The 17,790-nt window shown below is 43.5% G+C and overlaps 1 protein-coding gene across 2 annotated transcripts; it reads left to right on the top strand.

Moving 5' to 3' along the window:
• The first annotated feature begins 3,442 nt into the window (after window positions 1–3,442).
• Window positions 3,443–16,745, top strand: LOC110515418 (NACHT, LRR and PYD domains-containing protein 1 homolog). 2 transcript variants are annotated; one of them, XM_090188314.1, is made up of 12 exons: window positions 4,716–4,815; window positions 4,944–5,505; window positions 7,968–8,251; window positions 8,873–8,910; window positions 11,233–11,297; window positions 11,430–11,644; window positions 11,828–12,084; window positions 12,853–12,987; window positions 13,119–13,251; window positions 13,353–13,382; window positions 15,409–15,691; window positions 16,064–16,745. In XM_090188314.1, the coding sequence occupies exons 1-12, from the start codon at window positions 4,716–4,718 to the stop codon at window positions 16,068–16,070; spliced, it is 2,109 nt and encodes a 702-aa protein (XP_090044440.1). In that variant the 3' UTR covers window positions 16,071–16,745. The 2 variants fall into 2 exon arrangements, with proteins under 2 accessions (XP_090044439.1, XP_090044440.1); XM_090188313.1 differs by lacking the exons at window positions 11,233–11,297; window positions 11,430–11,644; window positions 11,828–12,084; ... (3 more) ...; window positions 15,409–15,691; window positions 16,064–16,745 and adding an exon at window positions 3,443–4,328 and having other exon boundaries at window positions 4,769–4,815; window positions 8,873–9,195.
• Window positions 16,746–17,790: the final 1,045 nt, after the last annotated feature.

Below are 17,790 nucleotides of genomic sequence, written 5' to 3'. Positions count from 1 at the left end.
ACACACACACACACACACACACAGCTCTCTGAAGTGACAGGGATACTGAAGAGTCCGCTTAGGAGACACAAATACTCTCAACTGTTTGAATAATAAAACTAGAGTTGAAGTTACCTGTGATGAATGTTGAAAACAACTGTAATTTCTATATGCAGGAAATCCTATTTTAATAATGGACATGGTATGTATTGACTACCAAAGTGTGAGTCATAAATCCCATGACACCTTCCAGAAAAATCTGAAAAGCGGTTCTTTCATATATTCCATAGGATATGTTTAGATTCACTTCAAATCAGGTCTGTGTTTCGTGTAGGTTTACACCACCTTGCCAATTTAATAACTGTGTAGATATCCATAGGACAAGGTAACTCTGATCAATATTGGCTAAATATTAACGATGATTTGTTTTTAAATTGTAGAGTGGATTTCTGAAAATATGTTGACAAACGTTACCTTATCCTAGCGAGATTTACACGACTATCAAAACTCCGAGGCGTTTCAAGCCTTCACAAAACACAGACCGTATTTGAAGTAGATCAAGACATTCTCTATGGAACACACGAACGGTAAAATAATGAAGGAACCCCTTTCGAGTTCAGCCGCAAAGGAATTATGACGCCGCGACTATTTCTCTCTATACCATTTGTATTTCAAATACCTCTGACTATTGGATGTTCTGATAGGCACTTTAGTATCGCCAGCCTGATCTCAGGAGTTGATAGGCGTGAAGTCATAAACGGCGTCAAGCATTGCGAAGAGCTGCCGGGAAACGGAGTAAAGGGCTGTTTGAATGAATGCTTACGAGTCTGCTGCTGCCTACCACCGCTCAGTCAGACTGCTCTATCAAATGACTCAATTTCCCTAGTTAATATGTCCCACTAACATGAATTTCTTTCAACTAAATATGCAGGTTTAAAAAATATATATACTTCTGTGTATTGATTAAGAATGGCATTGATGTTTATGGTACATTTGTGCAACGATTGTGCTTTTTTCGGCAATGCGCTTTTGTTAAATCATCAGCCGTTTGGCGAAGTAGGCTGTGATTCGATGATAAATTATAAGGCACCGCATTGATTATATGCAACGCCTAACCTAGTAATATCATCAACCATGTGTAGTTAACTAGTGATCATGTGAAGATTGTTTTTTATGAGGTAAGTTTAATGCTAGCTAGCAACTTACCTTGGCTCCTTGCAGCAACAAGGTCCTTTTGATGCTGCACTTGTGTAACAGGTGGTCAGCCTGCCACGCAGTCTCCTCATGGATTGCAATTTAATCGGCCATAATCGGCATCCGAAAATGCTGATTACCGATTATGAAAACTTGATTAATCGGCCCTAATTAATCGGCCGACCTCTAATCGACATATCTCCTCTCTCCAGACTGGTTGACTGTAAAATCACACATGAATCCTGTGAGACTCTGACCTCAGCTCTGCAGACACCAAACTCCCCCTTGAGAGAACTGGACCTCAGCTACAATGACCTGGGAGACAGAGGAGTGGAGCTGCTCTGTGTTGGACTAACCAGTCCACTCTGCAACATACAGACACTAGAGTGAGTTAAATATCTCAAATCAAATCAAATGCATTTGTCACAAACACATGGTTAGCAGATGTTAATGCGAGTGTAGCGAAATGCTTGTGCTTCTAGTTCCGACAATGCAGTAATAACCAATGAATAATCTAACCTAACAATTCCAAAACTACTACCTTATACACACAAGTGTAAAGGGATAAAGAATATGTACATGAAGATATATGAATGAGTGATGGTACAGAACGGCATAGGCAAGATGCAGTAGATGGTATCGAGTACAGTATATACATATGAGATGAGTAATGTAGGGTATGTAAACATTATATTAAGTAGCATTGTTTAAAGTGGCTAGTGATATATTTTACATCAATTCCCATCAATTCCCATTATTAAAGTGGCTGGAGTTGAGTCAGTGTGTTGGCAGCAGCCACTCAATGTTAGTGGTGGCTGTTTAACAGTCTGATGGTCTTGAGATAGAAGCTGTTTTTCAGTCTCTCGGTCCCTGCTTTGATGCACCTGTACTGACCTCGCCTTCTGGATGATAGCGGGGTGAACAGGCAGTGGCTCGGGTGGTTGTTGTCCTTGATGATCTTAATGGCCTTCCTGTGACATCGGGTTGTGTAGGTGTCCTGGAGGGCAGGTAGTTTTCCCCCGGTGATGCGTTGTGCAGACCTCACTACCCTCTGGAGAGCCTTACGGTTGTGGGCGGAGCAGTTGCCGTACCAGGCGGTGATACAGCCCGCCAGGATGCTCTCGATTGTGCATCTGTAGAAGTTTGTGAGTGCTTTTGGTGACAAGCCGAATTTCTTCAGCTCCTGAGGTTGAAGAGGCGCTGCTACGCCTTCTTCACGACGCTGTCTGTGTGGGTGGACCAATTCAGTTTGTCCATGATGTGTACGCAGAGGAACTTAACTTACTACCCTCTCCAATACTGTCCCATTGATGTGGATAGGGGGGTGCTGCCTCTGCTGTTTCCTGAAGTCCACAATCATCTGCTTTGTTTTGTTGAGTGTGAGGTTATTGGGGAGATGTTGTTGCCTACCCTCACCACCTGGGATCGGCCCGTCAGGAAGTCCAGTACCGAGTTGCACAGGGCGGGGTCGAGACCCAGGGTCTCGAGCTTGATGACGAGTTTGGAGGGTACTATGGTGTTAAATGCTGAGCTGTAGTCGATGAACAGCATTCTCACATAGGTATTCCTCTTGTCCAGATGGGTTAGGGCAGTGTGCAGTGTGGTTGCGATTGCGTCGTCTGTGGACCTATTTGGGCGGTAAGCAAATTGAAGTGGGTCAACGGTGTCAGGTAGGGTGGAGGTGATATGGTCCTTGACTAGTCTCTCAAAGCACTTCATGATGACGGAAGTGAGTGCTACAGGGCGGTAGTCGTTTAGCTCAGTTACCTTAGCTTTCTTGGGAACAGGGAGAATGGTGGCCCTCTTGAAGCATGTGGGAACAGCAGACTGGGATAAGGATTGATTGAATATGTCCGTAATCTTCAGTATCCACTGTGTGTTTATATATTTTGTATATAGTAAGTATGTGTATGTTTTTAACATTGTTTAATAATTTCCTTCTGTTATTGTCTTAATGAATAACATTATTCTTAAATATTTGCATATTTAACAGTGTATCAACATATCTCCTCTCTCCAGACTGGTTGACTGTAAAATCACACATGAATCCTGTGAGACTCTGACCTCTGCTCTGCAGACACCAAACTCCCCCCTGAGAGAACTGGACCTCAGCTACAATGACCTGGGAGACAGAGGAGTGGAGATGCTCTGTGTTGGACTAACCAGTCCACTCTGCAACATACAGACACTAGTGTGAGTTAAATATCTTCAGTATGAGTTATTATGAGTGTTTGAACATTTGTTAATCCTGTGCTCTTCTGCCCCCTAGTCTAGGTCAGTGTGGTCTGACAGAGGGTTGCTGTTCAGATCTGGCCTCAGTCCTGAGTTCACCTATCTCACAACTGAAACAACTGGAGCTGAGAGACAATGACCTGCAGGACTCAGGAGTTACACTGCTGTCTGCTGGACTGGAGGATCCAGACTGTAAACTACACACATTGGGGTAAGTATAGCAGTTTCAATCAGGTCGGTACTGAGCTGAGTTACACTGCTGTCTGCTGGACTGGAGGATCCAGACTGTAAACTACACACACTGGGGTAAGTACAGCTGTTTCAGTCAGGTCGGTACTGGTCTGAGTTACATTGCTGTCTGCTGGACTGGAGGATCCAGACTGTAAACTACACACACTGGGGTAAGTACAGCTGTTTCAGTAAGGTCTGTACTGAGCTGAGTTACACTGCTGTCTGCTGGACTGGAGGATCCAGACTGTAAACTACACACACTGGGGTAAGTACAGCTGTTTCAGTCAGGTCGGTACTGGTCTGAGTTACACTGCTGTCTGCTGGACTGGAGGATCCAGACTGTAAACTACACACACTGGGGTAAGTACAGCCGTTTCAGTCAGGTTGGTACTGAGCTGAGTTAAACAAATAATCTAATATTTCATCACAATGTTTGTGTCATGGACAAATGTATGGGTGTCCTACAAGATGATTGACACCAGTACATCAACCTAGACCGCTGTTGTGTCTCTCTGTAGGCTGTCTGGCTGTCTGGTCACAGAGGAGGGCTGTGCTGCTCTGTCTTCAGCTCTGAGGTCAAACCCCTCCCACCTGAAAGAGCTGGACCTGAGCTACAATCACCCAGGAGACTCTGCAGAGGGCCTGCTTTCAACTGCTCTGGTGGATGCCACATATAAGCTGATGAAGCTGAAGTAAGTCAGAAAAAATGTCCCAATAATGTGAGCAGTGGTTGTGTCATATGTAGTGTAGTAGGGTCAGTAACATGAGGACATGATGGTAGAATTAAGGGGAAGTTTACCCAGCAGGCTGAGCACTCCAACACAGCATACATCATCACCACATGAATACTCTTCTTCTGCATCTCTGATATCCTGTTGGAATTGTACTCTGTTCTGTATGCAGTAGGTAGGATAGAATACCTGTATGTCTCTAGTAATGAACTGTACTCTGTTCTGTATGCAGTAGGTAGGATAGAATACCTGTATGTCTCTAGTAATGAATTGTACTCTGTTCTGTATGCAGTAGGTAGGATAGTAATGAACTGGGATAGTGCACCAGAACACAACAATATGTTTTAAATGTTGACTGCTTTATTAGGTCTTTGTCAGTCAATAACCTGTTTCTCCTACAGTGTGGATCATGGAGGAGAGTGCAGGTTGAAATCAGGGCTGAGGAAATGTAAGTCTCTTAAATCCTAATTAACTGTATATTCAGAACTATAGTAACTAATCAATACTGGTTCTGTTCCTACAATACAACATTTTATATGAAGATGTGGTTTGATTAAACTCTCCGTTTGTCTACAGATGCCTGTTATCTCACCCTGGACCCAAATACAGCACACCCAAACCTGATACTGTCTGAGGGGAACAGGAAGGTGACACAGGTGGTGGAGGACCAGCATTATGAAGACCATCCAGACAGACTGGATCATCCCCAAGTTCTCTGCAGAGAAGGCTTATCTGGAGGTCGTTATTACTGGGAGGTGGAGAGGGATGGTGACGGGGCTTTCATTGGTGTGGCGTACAAAGGAATGAAGAGGAAGGGAGGGAAGATTGACCGTAGGATTGGACTCAATAGGAAGTCCTGGTGTTTAGTCTGCTATGATAGTGCTTATAACTTTTACCATAATGGAGTCATCAGATACAGTCGACCAGATACTTGTCCTGATTCTGACCGAGTTGGAGTGTATCTGGACTGGCCAGCTGGTACTTTGTCCTTCTATAGTGTGTCCTCCTCTGGTACACTGACACACCTTCACACAGAACACACCACATTCACTGAACCCCTCTATCCTGGGTTTATAATGTACTCCTCCGACTACACCTCATTGACCCTGTGTCCGATAGATGACCAACACATTCAGAGGTGAGTCATAGCGATGATTTATCATTTGTTTTCCTCTGGAATCATTCCTACAATTAGATTAGTAGTAGTGGTGTGTATTAATGTGTTCTGTTGGACCTACAGACAGTTAGATTAGTAGTAGTGGTGTGTTTTAATGTGTTCTGTTGGACCTACATACAGTTAGATTAGTAGTATTGGTGTGTTGTGTTCTGTTGGACCTACAGACAGTTAGATTAGTAGTAGTGGTGTGTTTTAATGTGTTCTGTTGGACCTACAGACAGTTAGCTTAGTAGTAGTGGTGTGTTTTAATGTGTTCTGTTGGACCTACAGACAGTTAGATTAGTAGTAGTGGTGTGTATTAATGTGTTAGTAGATTCATGTCCTCTATTTAATTTCAGTCTGTTAAACATCCCCTCTGTACAGTCATTCTCTCTCTAACCACTACCTGGTACCTGGTGACATCACATCTCTAGGGGGAATGTAACTCATGATACCTGGTGACGTCACATCTCTAGGGGGGAATGTAACTCATGATACCTGGTGACATCACATCTCTAGGGGGAATGTAACTCATGATACCTGGTGACGTCACATCTCTAGGGGGGAATGTAACTCATGATACCTGGTGACATCATCTCTAGGGGGGAATGTAACTCATGATACCTGGTGACGTCACATCTCTAGGGGGGAATGTATCTCATGATACCTGGTGACATCACATCTCTAGGGGGTATGTAACTCATGATACCTGGTGACTTCACATCTCTAGGGGGGAATGTAACTCATGATACCTGTTGACATCATCTCTAGGGGGGGAATGTAACTCATGATACCTGGTGACGTCACATCTCTAGGGGGGTATGTAACTCATGATACCTGGTGACTTCACATCTCTAGGGGGGAATGTAACTCATGATACCTGTTGACATCATCTCTAGGGGGGAATGTAACTCATGATACCTGGTGACATCACATCTCTAGGGGGGAATGTAACTCATGATACCTGGTGACTTCATCTCTAGGGGGGTATGCAACTCATGATACCTGGTGACTTCACATCTCTAGGGGGGAATGTAACTCATGATACCTAGTGACTTCACATCTCTAGGGGGGAATGTAACTCATGATACCTGGTGACATCACATCTCTAGGGGGGTATGTAACTCATGATACCTGGTGACTTCACATCTCTAGGGGGGAGTGTATCTCATGATACCTGGTGACGTCACATCTCTAGGGGGGAATGTAACTCATGATACCTGGTGACTTCACATCTCTAGGGGGGTATGTAACTCATGATACCTGGTGACATCACATCTCTAGGGGGGTATGTAACTCATGATACCTGGTGACTTCATCTCTAGGGGGGGGTATGTAACTCATAATACCTGGTGACTTCATCTCTAGGGGGGTATGTAACTCATGATACCTGGTGACATCACATCTCTAGGGGGGTATGTAACTCATGATACCTGGTGACTTCATCTCTAGGGGGGGGTATGTAACTCATAATACCTGGTGACTTCATCTCTAGGGGGGTATGTTACTCATGATACCTGGTGACGTCACATCTCTAGGGGGTATGTAACTCATGATACCTAATGACTTCACATCTCTAAGGGGGTATGTAACTCATGATACCTGGTGACTTCACATCTCTAGGGGGGAATGTAACTCATGATACCTAGTGACTTCACATCTCTAGGGGGGTATGTAACTCATGATACCTGGTGACTTCACATCTATAGGGGGGTATGTAACTCATGATACCTGGTGACTTCATCTCTAGGGGGGAATGTAACTCATGATACCTGGTGACATCATCTCTAGGGGGGTATATTACTCATGATACCTGGTGACTTCACATCTCTAGGGAGGGGGGGTATGTAACTCATGATACCTGGTGACTTCATCTCTAGGGGGTTATGTAACTCATGATACCTGGTGACTTCATCTCTAGGGGGGAATGTAACTCATGATACCTTGTGACGTCACATCTCTAGGGGGTATGTAACTCATGATACCTGGTGACGTCACATCTCTAGGGGGGAATGTAACTCATGATACCTAGTGACTTCACATCTCTAAGGGGGTATGTAACTCATGATACCTGGTGACTTCACATCTCTAGGGGGGAATGTAACTCATGATACCTAGTGACTTCACATCTCTAGGGGGGAATGTAACTCATGATACCTGGTGACTTCATCTCTAGGGGGGAATGTAACTCATGATACCTGGTGACTTCACCTCACTAAGGGCTATGCAATGTCACCTGTAATGTCACCATTAGTATTGACTTCATGGAAGTTGACATAGTGGGTTATGTCACATTTAGGCAATGCACCCTACATAGGGAGCTAGTCTGTCAACATTTATACACCCTTTGTACTGCTTATGAAGACTGTATGTATGCTATATAAAGCCTGTGTAAGTTGTATTTAGTTTAATCACAGTCTATCCTTCTGCTTTACCAAATCCAGAGACCATGGTGGAGAGTATTGGATCAAGCCTGGACCTGAGGACACCAGAGACCATGGTGGAGAGAGTTGGATCAAGCCTAAACCTGAGGACACCAGAGACCATGGTGGAGAGAGTTGGATCAAGCCTAAACCTGAAGACACCAGAGACCATGGTGGAGAGAGTTGTATCAAGTCTGGACCTGGGGACACCAGAGACCATGGTGAAGAGTGTTGGACCAAGCCTGGACCTGAGAACACCAGAGACCATGGTGGAGAGTGTTGGATCAAGCCTGGACCTGAGAAATGTGAGTGTTATCTGATAATTGTTTATGACTCAAAATATTTTTAAAGCGTTCATTGCAGTTGATTCCCAGGCAAGGAACACAGTCATGATCTATTTGGTCCCCAAAAAATTAAAGGTAGAGTCAGCGATATGACGTAGATGCACAAAGTAAATCGCATAGTGGGTCAATTTTCTACAACAACTAAGAGCGTTGTAATACGATGCTAAACTTCTCTGCTGTTTTGGTCCCGTGGCTACCACACCGTAAGAGAGTGAAGAGAACCCACGCACATGGGCAGATACTGTGTGTGACTGTGTGAGAGAGAAGTCAGGCATCTTGCTCATCACAATATCTGTGGTGCTGCTCGTACATCATCATTTAGCTGACTCTACCTTTAAGCTCTCATCCTAGAATCTACCAGAAATCAGACCCCCAACATCTACAAAACATGGACCAGAACGATGTTGTTTCCTGCTTCTACAAACATTAATTAATATAACACTAATGTCAGATTATGGTATACTAAAGAGTGTACATTCTGTGACTGTTGCTCACTTATATTCATTTTTATTACAAGTCTAATTATAAATTCATTATTCCATGATATTGTCCATTTTAAATAACAACTACTTTTGACTTCAGGGATTCCTCAGAGCTGTAAGACTTGTGACCATGTTGAGGTAAGTCATAATGTCAATTATTACTTTTACATACCTGCAGGAGTCAGGCACAGTCTCAAAGCCAGGTGTGTACTGACCAACCATTCATACTGGGATATAGACAGTCCTGTGTTCTGCTTTAGTAATATAAACACAGTCTCAAAGCCAGGTGTGTACTGACCAACCATTCATACTGGGATATAGACAGTCCTGTGTTCTGCTTTAGTAATATAAACACAGTCTCAAAGCCAGGTGTGTACTGACCAACCATTCATACTGGGATATAGACAGTCCTGTGTTCTGCTTTAGTAATATAAACACAGTCTCAAAGCCAGGTGTGTACTGACCAACCATTCATACTGGTACAGTGCCTTGCGAAAGTTTTCGGCCCCCTTGAACTTTGCGACCTTTTGCCACATTTCAGGCTTCAAACATAAAGATATAAAACTGTATTTTTTTGTGAAGAATCAACAACAAGTGGGACACAATCATGAAGTGGAACGACATTTATTGGATATTTCAAACTTTTTTAACAAATCAAAAACTGAAAAATTGGGCATGCAAAATTATTCAGCCCCCTTAAGTTAATACTTTGTAGCGCCACCTTTTGCTGCGATTACAGCTGTAAGTCGCTTGGGGTATGTCTCTATCAGTTTTGCACATCGAGAGACTGACATTTTTTCCCATTCCTCCTTGCAAAACAGCTCGAGCTCAGTGAGGTTGGATGGAGAGTATTTGTGAACAGCAGTTTTCAGTTCTTTCCACAGATTCTAGATAGGATTCAGGTCTGGACTTTGACTTGGCCATTCTAACACCTGGATATGTTTATTTTTGAACCATTCCATTGTAGATTTTGCTTTATGTTTTGGATCATTGTCTTGTTGGAAGACAAATCTCCGTCCCAGTCTCAGGTCTTTTGCAGACTCCATCAGGTCATTCTTCCAGAATGGTCCTGTATTTGGCTCCATCCATCTTCCCATCAATTTTAACCATCTTCCCTGTCCCTGCTGAAGAAAAGCAGGCTCAAACAATGATGCTGCCACCACCATGTTTGACAGTGGGGATGGTGTGTTCAGCTGTGTTGCTTTTACGCCAAACATAACGTTTTGCATTGTTGCCAAAAAGTTCAATTTTGGTTTCATCTGACCAGAGCACCTTCTTCCACATGTTTGGTGTGTCTCCCAGGTGGCTTGTGGCAAACTTTAAACGACACTTTTTATGGATATCTTTAAGAAATGGCTTTCTTCTTGCCACTCTTCCATAAAGGCCAGATTTGTGCAATATACGACTGATTGTTGTCCTATGGACAGAGTCTCCCACCTCAGCTGTAGATCTCTGCAGTTCATCCAGAGTGATCATGGGCCTCTTGGCTGCATCTCTGATCAGTCTTCTCCTTGTATGAGCTGAAAGTTTAGAGGGACGGCCAGGTCTTGGTAGATTTGCAGTGGTCTGATACTCCTTCCATTTCAATATTATTGCTTGCACAGTGCTCCTTGGGATGTTTAAAGCTTGGGAAATCTTTTTGTATCCAAATCCGGCTTTAAACTTCTTCACAGCAGTATCTCGGACCTGCCTGGTGTGTTCCTTGTTCTTCATGATGCTCTCTGCGCTTTTAACGGACCTCTGAGACTATCACAGTGCAGGTGCATTTCTACGGAGACTTGATTACACACAGGTGGATTGTATTTATCATCATTAGTCATTTAGGTCAACATTGGATCATTCAGAGATCCTCACTGATCTTCTGGAGAGAGTTTGCTGCACTGAAAGTAAAGGGGCTGAATAATTTTGCACGCCCAATTTTTCAGTTTTTGATTTGTTAAAAAAGTTTGAAATATCCAATAAATGTCGTTCCACTTCATGATTGTGTCCCACTTGTTGTTGATTCTTCACAAAAAAATACAGTTTTATATCTTTATGTTTGAAGCCTGAAATGTGGCAAAAGGTTGCAAAGTTCAAGGGGGCCGAATACTTTCGCAAGGGACTGTATATAGACAGTCCTGTGTTCTGCTTTAGTAATATAAACACAGTCTCAAAGCCAGGTGTGTACTGACCAACCATTCATCCTGGGATATAGACAGTCCTGTGTTCTGCTTGTAGTCATGCAGGATTTGTACCTGTTGTCATATTTAATCATTCAACAGTTTAATTGAATAAATACATTAGATTCGTTACTTTGGTTAATGGGCCAGTTTCCCGGACACAGATTAAGTCTAGTCCTGGACCTTAAAGAACTTTCTATTGAAACTTCCATTGAGCATGCTTTTTAGTCCAGCACTAGACTCAATCTGTGTCCAGGAAACAGGCCCCATATGTATTATTGACATGCTTGTCCTTGTTCAGGACTCCACACACTGGCTTCAGATTGAACCCTTGACTTCCACTGTCCAGGGAGTGACAATGTTCAGGTAAAATAACTACTTTTAACATTTCATTCCACTTGCTAGTGTATTTCACCATTATCTTTGGGAATAGTCTTCTAATCCAACCTCTCCATTTGACCATTGACCCTCTCTACCATATCTTGTTGTTGCCATAAGGCACAGGACACCCAAAGGGAGTTATGAGTGCACAGTGTCTGGGCTCCGCTGGCTGTGTGAGAGAGATGTCATACTGAAGTATCACTTCAGGAACTGGGAACCCTACAGTCAACTTCTGAAAGACATGCAGTACACACAAGGTGGTCCATTGCTGGACATCACTATGGAGTTAGGTGAACTGGAGGAAGTTAATCTGCCACACTTTGTCTGTTTAGGTAAAACCATATAGAAATAGTATTCAGAAAGACATTTCCATGTAACTGAGTTTCACTTCCTGAGTTAATTAACTATTCTGGGAGATTGAGTTTACTGTGATCTGGTACTGCATATTCTTTGTATTTTAGTTGGATGAATAATACAATATTTGTCTTTCTGTCTCCTGTGTTTGTGTTGTTCAGGGACCAACCCTTCCCTGAGGAATGAGATGAAGATTCTTCATGTAGAGGAACATGGAGTGTCTTTAGAGGAAGTGCATGAGGTCACCAGATTCCATGTTAAGATTCTCCATCCCAAGTTCTCAGCTATCTCTGTTATATGGAAATCACTGTCTCGTAAGAAAGATGTCCACTGTGACGTGGTCCTCTACATGGCAGTAAAAAAGTCAACAGTAATTTCAAGGCTGTACCTGCTCCTCAGGAACTCCAGTCAGAAAGAGGTGAGGCACTATCACTGAAGTGACAACAGTATGTTGAAACTTACTGAAGGAAAGCTGATAGTTTGTTGAAAATCTCTAGATTACAACGACAACATGCAGCTCTGTGAGAAATCTATTTCTGTCTCGTTCATTTGAAGAGCCAGTAGACGGCACTCTTCCCTCTGGTCGAAGGAGAACCCAATGCCCCTGGGCAGTGAAGGGGACATTGCCCTGCGTAGGGCGCTGTCTTTCAAATGGGACGTTAAACGGGTGTCCTCTCCATGGTCACTGAAGATCCCATGGCACTTATCGTAAGAGTGGGGATGTTAACCCCAGTGTCCTGACTCTCCATGGTCACTGAAGATCCCATGGCACTTATCGTAAGAGTGGGGATGTTAACCCCAGTGTCCTGACTCTCCATGGTCACTAAAGATCCCATGGCACTTATCGTAAGAGTGGGGATGTTAACCCCGGTGTCCTGGCTAAACTCCCAATCTGACCCTCATACCATCATGGCTACCTAATCATCCCCAGCTTCCAATTGGCTCATTTTCCCCCTCTCCTCTCCCCTGTAACTCTTCTCCAGGTCGTTGCTGTAAAAGAGAATCTCTTCTCAGTCAACTTACCTGGTACACCTTTAAAATAATATCCTGGTAAAATAGGGATAGTAAAACAAAAGCATACACATTTGTTGTTGTTGACAAAAAATGGAATGCTCAGTGAGCTGCATGTTGTGTGAATTACGAGACTACATTGTTCTGACTGACTACTACATTGCTCATTTTGTAGGCTGTTCAGGAACGGGAGAAAAATCAGGTGTCCAAAGGATTTTCAGAATTCGTCCTGTCAAGTCCAAACGGGTCCTTAAAGCTGAACAGTTGGTTTGCGTTCAAGAATCCCCGCTCCACTTCCATCAATCCAGAGGTGTAGTTTTATCAGGCTGAGGACATGAATCTGTCATATTGTATATGAATTACTAGAATATCATTCTATTTCACTATTTCTCTCTCTCTCTGTCTGTTGTCTCAATCGTTGCACCATATGGCCTCCTACAGAAGATTCAGCTGTTACCTGCAGACACCACACCAAGCTGTTGTCAGATGATAATGGGAAACACAGGGGTGGACATTGAGATGGAGTTAATCGGGGATGATCAGAGGACAGTATGGAAATCAGTGTTATCAAAAGGTAAGAAATACTATAGATGAACAGTATGTCAATCATCAATGTCCTTTTCTAACAGATGCTATTAAAATGCTTTATGATATTTTCTATTGTTTGTTTTTCAGATGTGTACAGCAACGACTCTCATCCAACATGTAGGTTTGTTTTTGTGGACGAGGTTTATAAAATGGCTTATAGAGCTAACATCTCTTCAAGTTGGGATGAAGGACACTGATGAAGGTCTTCATGAGTCGTGTTCAGTGGGGTGATGAAGGTCTTCATGAGTCGTGTTCAGTGGGGTGATGAAGGTCTTCATGAGTCGTGTTCAGTGGGGTGATGAAGGTCTTCATGAGTCGTGTTCAGTGGGGTGATGAAGGTCTTCATGAGTCGTGTTCAGTGGGGTGATGAAGGTCTTCATGAGTCGTGTTCAGTGGGGTGATGAAGGTCTTCATGAGTCGTGTTCAGTGGGGTGATGAAGGTCTTCATGAGTCGTGTTCAGTGGGGTGATGAAGGTCTTCATGAGTCGTGTTCAGTGAGGTGATGAAGGTCTTCATGAGTCGTGTTCAGTGGGGTGATGAAGGTCTTCATGAGTCGTGTTTAGTGGGGTGATGAAGGTCTTCATGAGTCGTGTTCAGTGGGGTGATGAAGGTCTTCATGAGTCGTGTTCAGTGGGGTGATGAAGGTCTTCATGAGTCGTGTTCAGTGGGGTGATGAAGGTCTTCATGAGTCGTGTTCAGTGGGGTGATGAAGGTCTTCATGAGTCGGGTGCAGTGGGGTGATGAAGGTCTTCATGAGTCGTGTTCAGTGGGGTGATGAAGGTCTTCATGAATCATGTTCAGTGGGGTGATGAAGGTCTTCATGAGTCGTGTTCAGTGGGGTGATGAAGGTCTTCATGAGTCGTGTTCAGTGGGGTGATGAAGGTCTTCATGAGTCGTGTTCAGTGGGGTGATGAAGGTCTTCATGAATCATGTTCAGTGGGGTGATGAAGGTCTTCATGAGTCGTGTTCAGTGGGGTGATGGAGGTCTTCATGAGTCGTGTTTAGTGGGGTGATGAAGGTCTTCATGAGTAATGTTCAGTGGGGTGATGGTCTTCATGAGTCATGTTCAGTGGGGTGATGAAGGTCTTCATGAGTCGTGTTCAGTGGGGTGATGAAGGTCTTCATGAGTCGTGTTCAGTCGGGTGATGAAGGTCTTCATGAATCATGTTCAATGGGGTGATGAGGGTCTTCATGAGTCGTGTTCAGTGGGTTGATGAAAGTCTTCATGAGTCGTGTTCAGTGGGGTGATGAAGGTCTTCATGAGTCGTGTTCAGTGGGGTGATGAAGGTCTTCATGAGTCGTGTTCAGTGGGGTGATGAAGGTCTTCATGAGTCGTGTTCAGTGGGGTGATGAAGGTCTTCATGAGTCGTGTTCAGTGGGGTGATGAAAGTCTTCATGAGTCGTGTTCAGTGGGTTAATGAAGGTCTTCATGAGTCGTGTTTAGTGGGGTGATGAAGGTCTTCATGAGTCGTGTTCAGTGGGGTGATGAAGGTCTTCATGAGTCATGTTCAGTAGGGTGATGAAGGTCTTCCTTCATGAGTCGTGTTCAGTGGGGTGATGAAGGTGTAATGATATAAATACTTACAAAGGCACTGTATATGAGGCCTTGTCTTTGTAGAAAGTTGAATCTGTGCTTGAAATGCGATACTTGACTGAGGGACCTTCCAGATGTTGTATGTATGGGGGACAGGTCCAATTTGACATTACAGAGTATTTTCAGTAGACTGTTGACAAAACATTACAATTAAATCCATTTTAATCCCACTATGTAACACAATAGAGATATCCAAGGGGTATGAACACTTTTGCCAGGCTCTGTATGTTATGTAGAATAGACAATCGTGTCAGCCAGGGTAGGCGTCAATTCCAAATAAATCAGTCAATTCAGGAAGTGAACTGAAATTCCAATTCAATAACTGGAAAAGGGCATCTACTTTTTACTGTCAGTGACTTCTCAATAAACCCAATAGGAATTTCATTTTTATTTTTTGACTGACTTCAATTGGAATTGCCTACAACCCTGGAGTCAGCTCTGTTCAAGAAATGACTATCAGAGGAATGGTAACCGGAGAGACTGCAAGATGTAGAAACAGCTGCTGTTAACCCTAAAACCATATTAATTTAATTGACCCCCCCCCTTCAGCATTAACACTCCTTGGGATTCCTGCAGAGGAGTTTCTTCAGAAACACAGGGCTGAACTCATTCAGGGAGTCAAAAACCCAAAGCCAATAGCAGATGTTCTGCGGTCAAAGAGCATGATTGGTGATGAAGAGTACTCCAGAATAACATCTGAAACAACTGAACAGGAGCGAATGAGAGAACTACTGAACGCAGTTCTCCCTAAAGGACCAGAAGTGATGGGAGCTTGTCTCAAAGCTCTCAGTGAACATGAACGCCATCTTGTTAAGTACTTGAGTGAATCTAGGTAAGACCGGTTTCTTTTTCTCCCTCCCTTGAATATGTGGAATGATTAAATATAGGTCAAATAACAACATAGCTACCCAGATCAAAGATAAAGTACTTTTCAGAATGGAAGCATGTTTTTGTGTTGCTGCCTGTAATAAATGTGTCTTATTATAGTTCTATCATAGGACCATCATCACATCATTATCTCAGGTGTATCATAGGACCATCATCAAATCATTATCTCAGGTGTATCATAGGACCATCATCACATCATTATCTCAGGTGTATCATAGGACCATCTCATCATTATCTCAGGTGTATCTCACTCCTCCTTCTTCTCCATACGTTTCTGATCTCCCTCTTCCCTTCTCCTCCATCCTCTGTCTTGTAGCACCTAATCTGAAGATGCTGAGGCCTGTCTCCTAGTCTGTGGACAAAGACACTTCTCCACCTAATCTGAAGATGCTGAGGCCTGTCTCCTAGTCTGTGGACAAAGACACTTCTCCACCTAATCTGAAGATACTGAGGCCTGTCTCCTAGTCTGTGGACAAAGACACTTCTCCACCTAATCTGAAGATACTGAGGCCTGTCTCCTAGTCTGTGGACAAAGACACTTAAATGATTTTAAGGGAAATGTTTGTTTGTGCTATTAATTTAACAAATGTCTGTGTTTTATTCATGTGCTGTTCTGTAAACTAATTTCTGTGTTCATGCAAGTGGCTGACTGTACAAATCCTCACTATCAGTCGCTGTAATTTGGCAGTAAGGCCAGACGTTGGTTTGAGAACGAGATATCTCAGTTTCAAGATCTCATCTTAGAGAGAAGAAGTCTCGTGAGGTGTTGGTCTGTCAAATGCTATGAACCAGTATTGGTCGGTCACATGAATGAAGCAAACAGTAATGATTCATTAATTATGCTAAATCATGCAAATGTAACTTGTCTGTGTATAGCTATATATAAGAAAACTGCTGGGGCTGCCCCAGGCATAGCCCCTGATTGACATGTGTACTATGGTGCATTGAGTTGGTTGGAACCTCTCCAGCTCACTGACAATAAATAATGATTCATTTAAGATTGACTTTGAGTGTCACTGTGTGAGGCTAGTCAAAGATACACACCACCACGTTGTCATCTTGACCTTCCTTAGATTCTTTATGGGATGAGGAAATGGACTCACTAAGGGGGATAGCTGAGAGGGCAGAGAAGGCACGTACGAAAGGTCCAACCACACAGCCTCCTGGACGTGTGGATCTTCTAGCAGGAGGGTCAGTTAGGTCCAACCACACAGCCTCTCTCCTTCTGCAGCCTCCTGGACGTGTGGATCTTCTAGCAGGAGGGTCAGTTAGGTCCAACCACACAGCCTCTCTCCTTCTGCAGCCTCCTGGACGTGTGGATCTTCTAACAGGAGGGTCAGTCAGTCCTCCACTAGGTACCTAGCTGGACCCCTATCTAGCAGGAGGGTCAGTTAGTCCTCCACTAGGTACCTAGCTGGACCCCTATCTAGCAGGAGGGTCAGTTAGTCCTCCACTAGGTACCTAGCTGGACCCGCTGTTAACCTGTCACTCCTTTACCAATGACTTGAGAGTGGCTGAAGGACATACAGTGCCTTGCGAAAGTATTCGGCCCCCTTGAACTTTGCGACCTTTTGCCACATTTCAGGCTTCAAACATAAATATATAAAACTGGGACACAATCATGAAGTGGAACGACATTTATTGGATATATCAAACTTTTTTAACAAATCAAAAACTGAAAAATTGGGCGTGCAAAATTATTCAGCCCCTTTAAGTTAATACTTTGTAGCGCCACCTTTTGCTGCGATTACAGCTGTAAGTCACTTGGGGTATGTCTCTACCAGTTTTGCACATCGAGAGACTGAATTTTTTTCCCATTCCTCCTTGCAAAACAGCTCGAGCTCAGTGAGGTTGGATGGAGAGCATTTGTGAACAGCAGTTTTCAGTTCTTTCCACAGATTCTCGATTGGATTCAGGTCTGGACTTTGACTTGGCCATTCTAACACCTGGATATGTTTATTTTTGAACCATTCCATTGTAGATTTTGCTTTATGTTTTGGATCATTGTCTTGTTGGAAGACAAATCTCCGTCCCAGTCTCAGG

The sequence above is a fragment of the Oncorhynchus mykiss genome, chromosome 10 (assembly GCF_057628025.1).
Source record: "Oncorhynchus mykiss isolate SJ-2025 chromosome 10, ASM5762802v1, whole genome shotgun sequence".
Taxonomy (NCBI): Eukaryota; Metazoa; Chordata; class Actinopteri; order Salmoniformes; family Salmonidae; genus Oncorhynchus; species Oncorhynchus mykiss.
Note: the sequence above shows the minus strand (reverse complement) of the source record. Positions and strands in the feature narration are given on the sequence as shown.

Excerpts from the sequence above, each read along its gene's own strand:
- LOC110515418 (XM_090188314.1), top strand. The coding sequence starts at position 4,716 with ATGTTGACTGCTTTATTAGGTCTTTGTCAGTCAATAACCTGTTTCTCC. Across the intron at positions 11,298-11,429 it reads CAGGGAGTGACAATGTTCAG|GCACAGGACACCCAAAGGGA; the intron begins GTAAAATAACTA and ends TGTTGCCATAAG. Across the intron at positions 13,252-13,352 it reads GAAATCAGTGTTATCAAAAG|ATGTGTACAGCAACGACTCT; the intron begins GTAAGAAATACT and ends TTTGTTTTTCAG.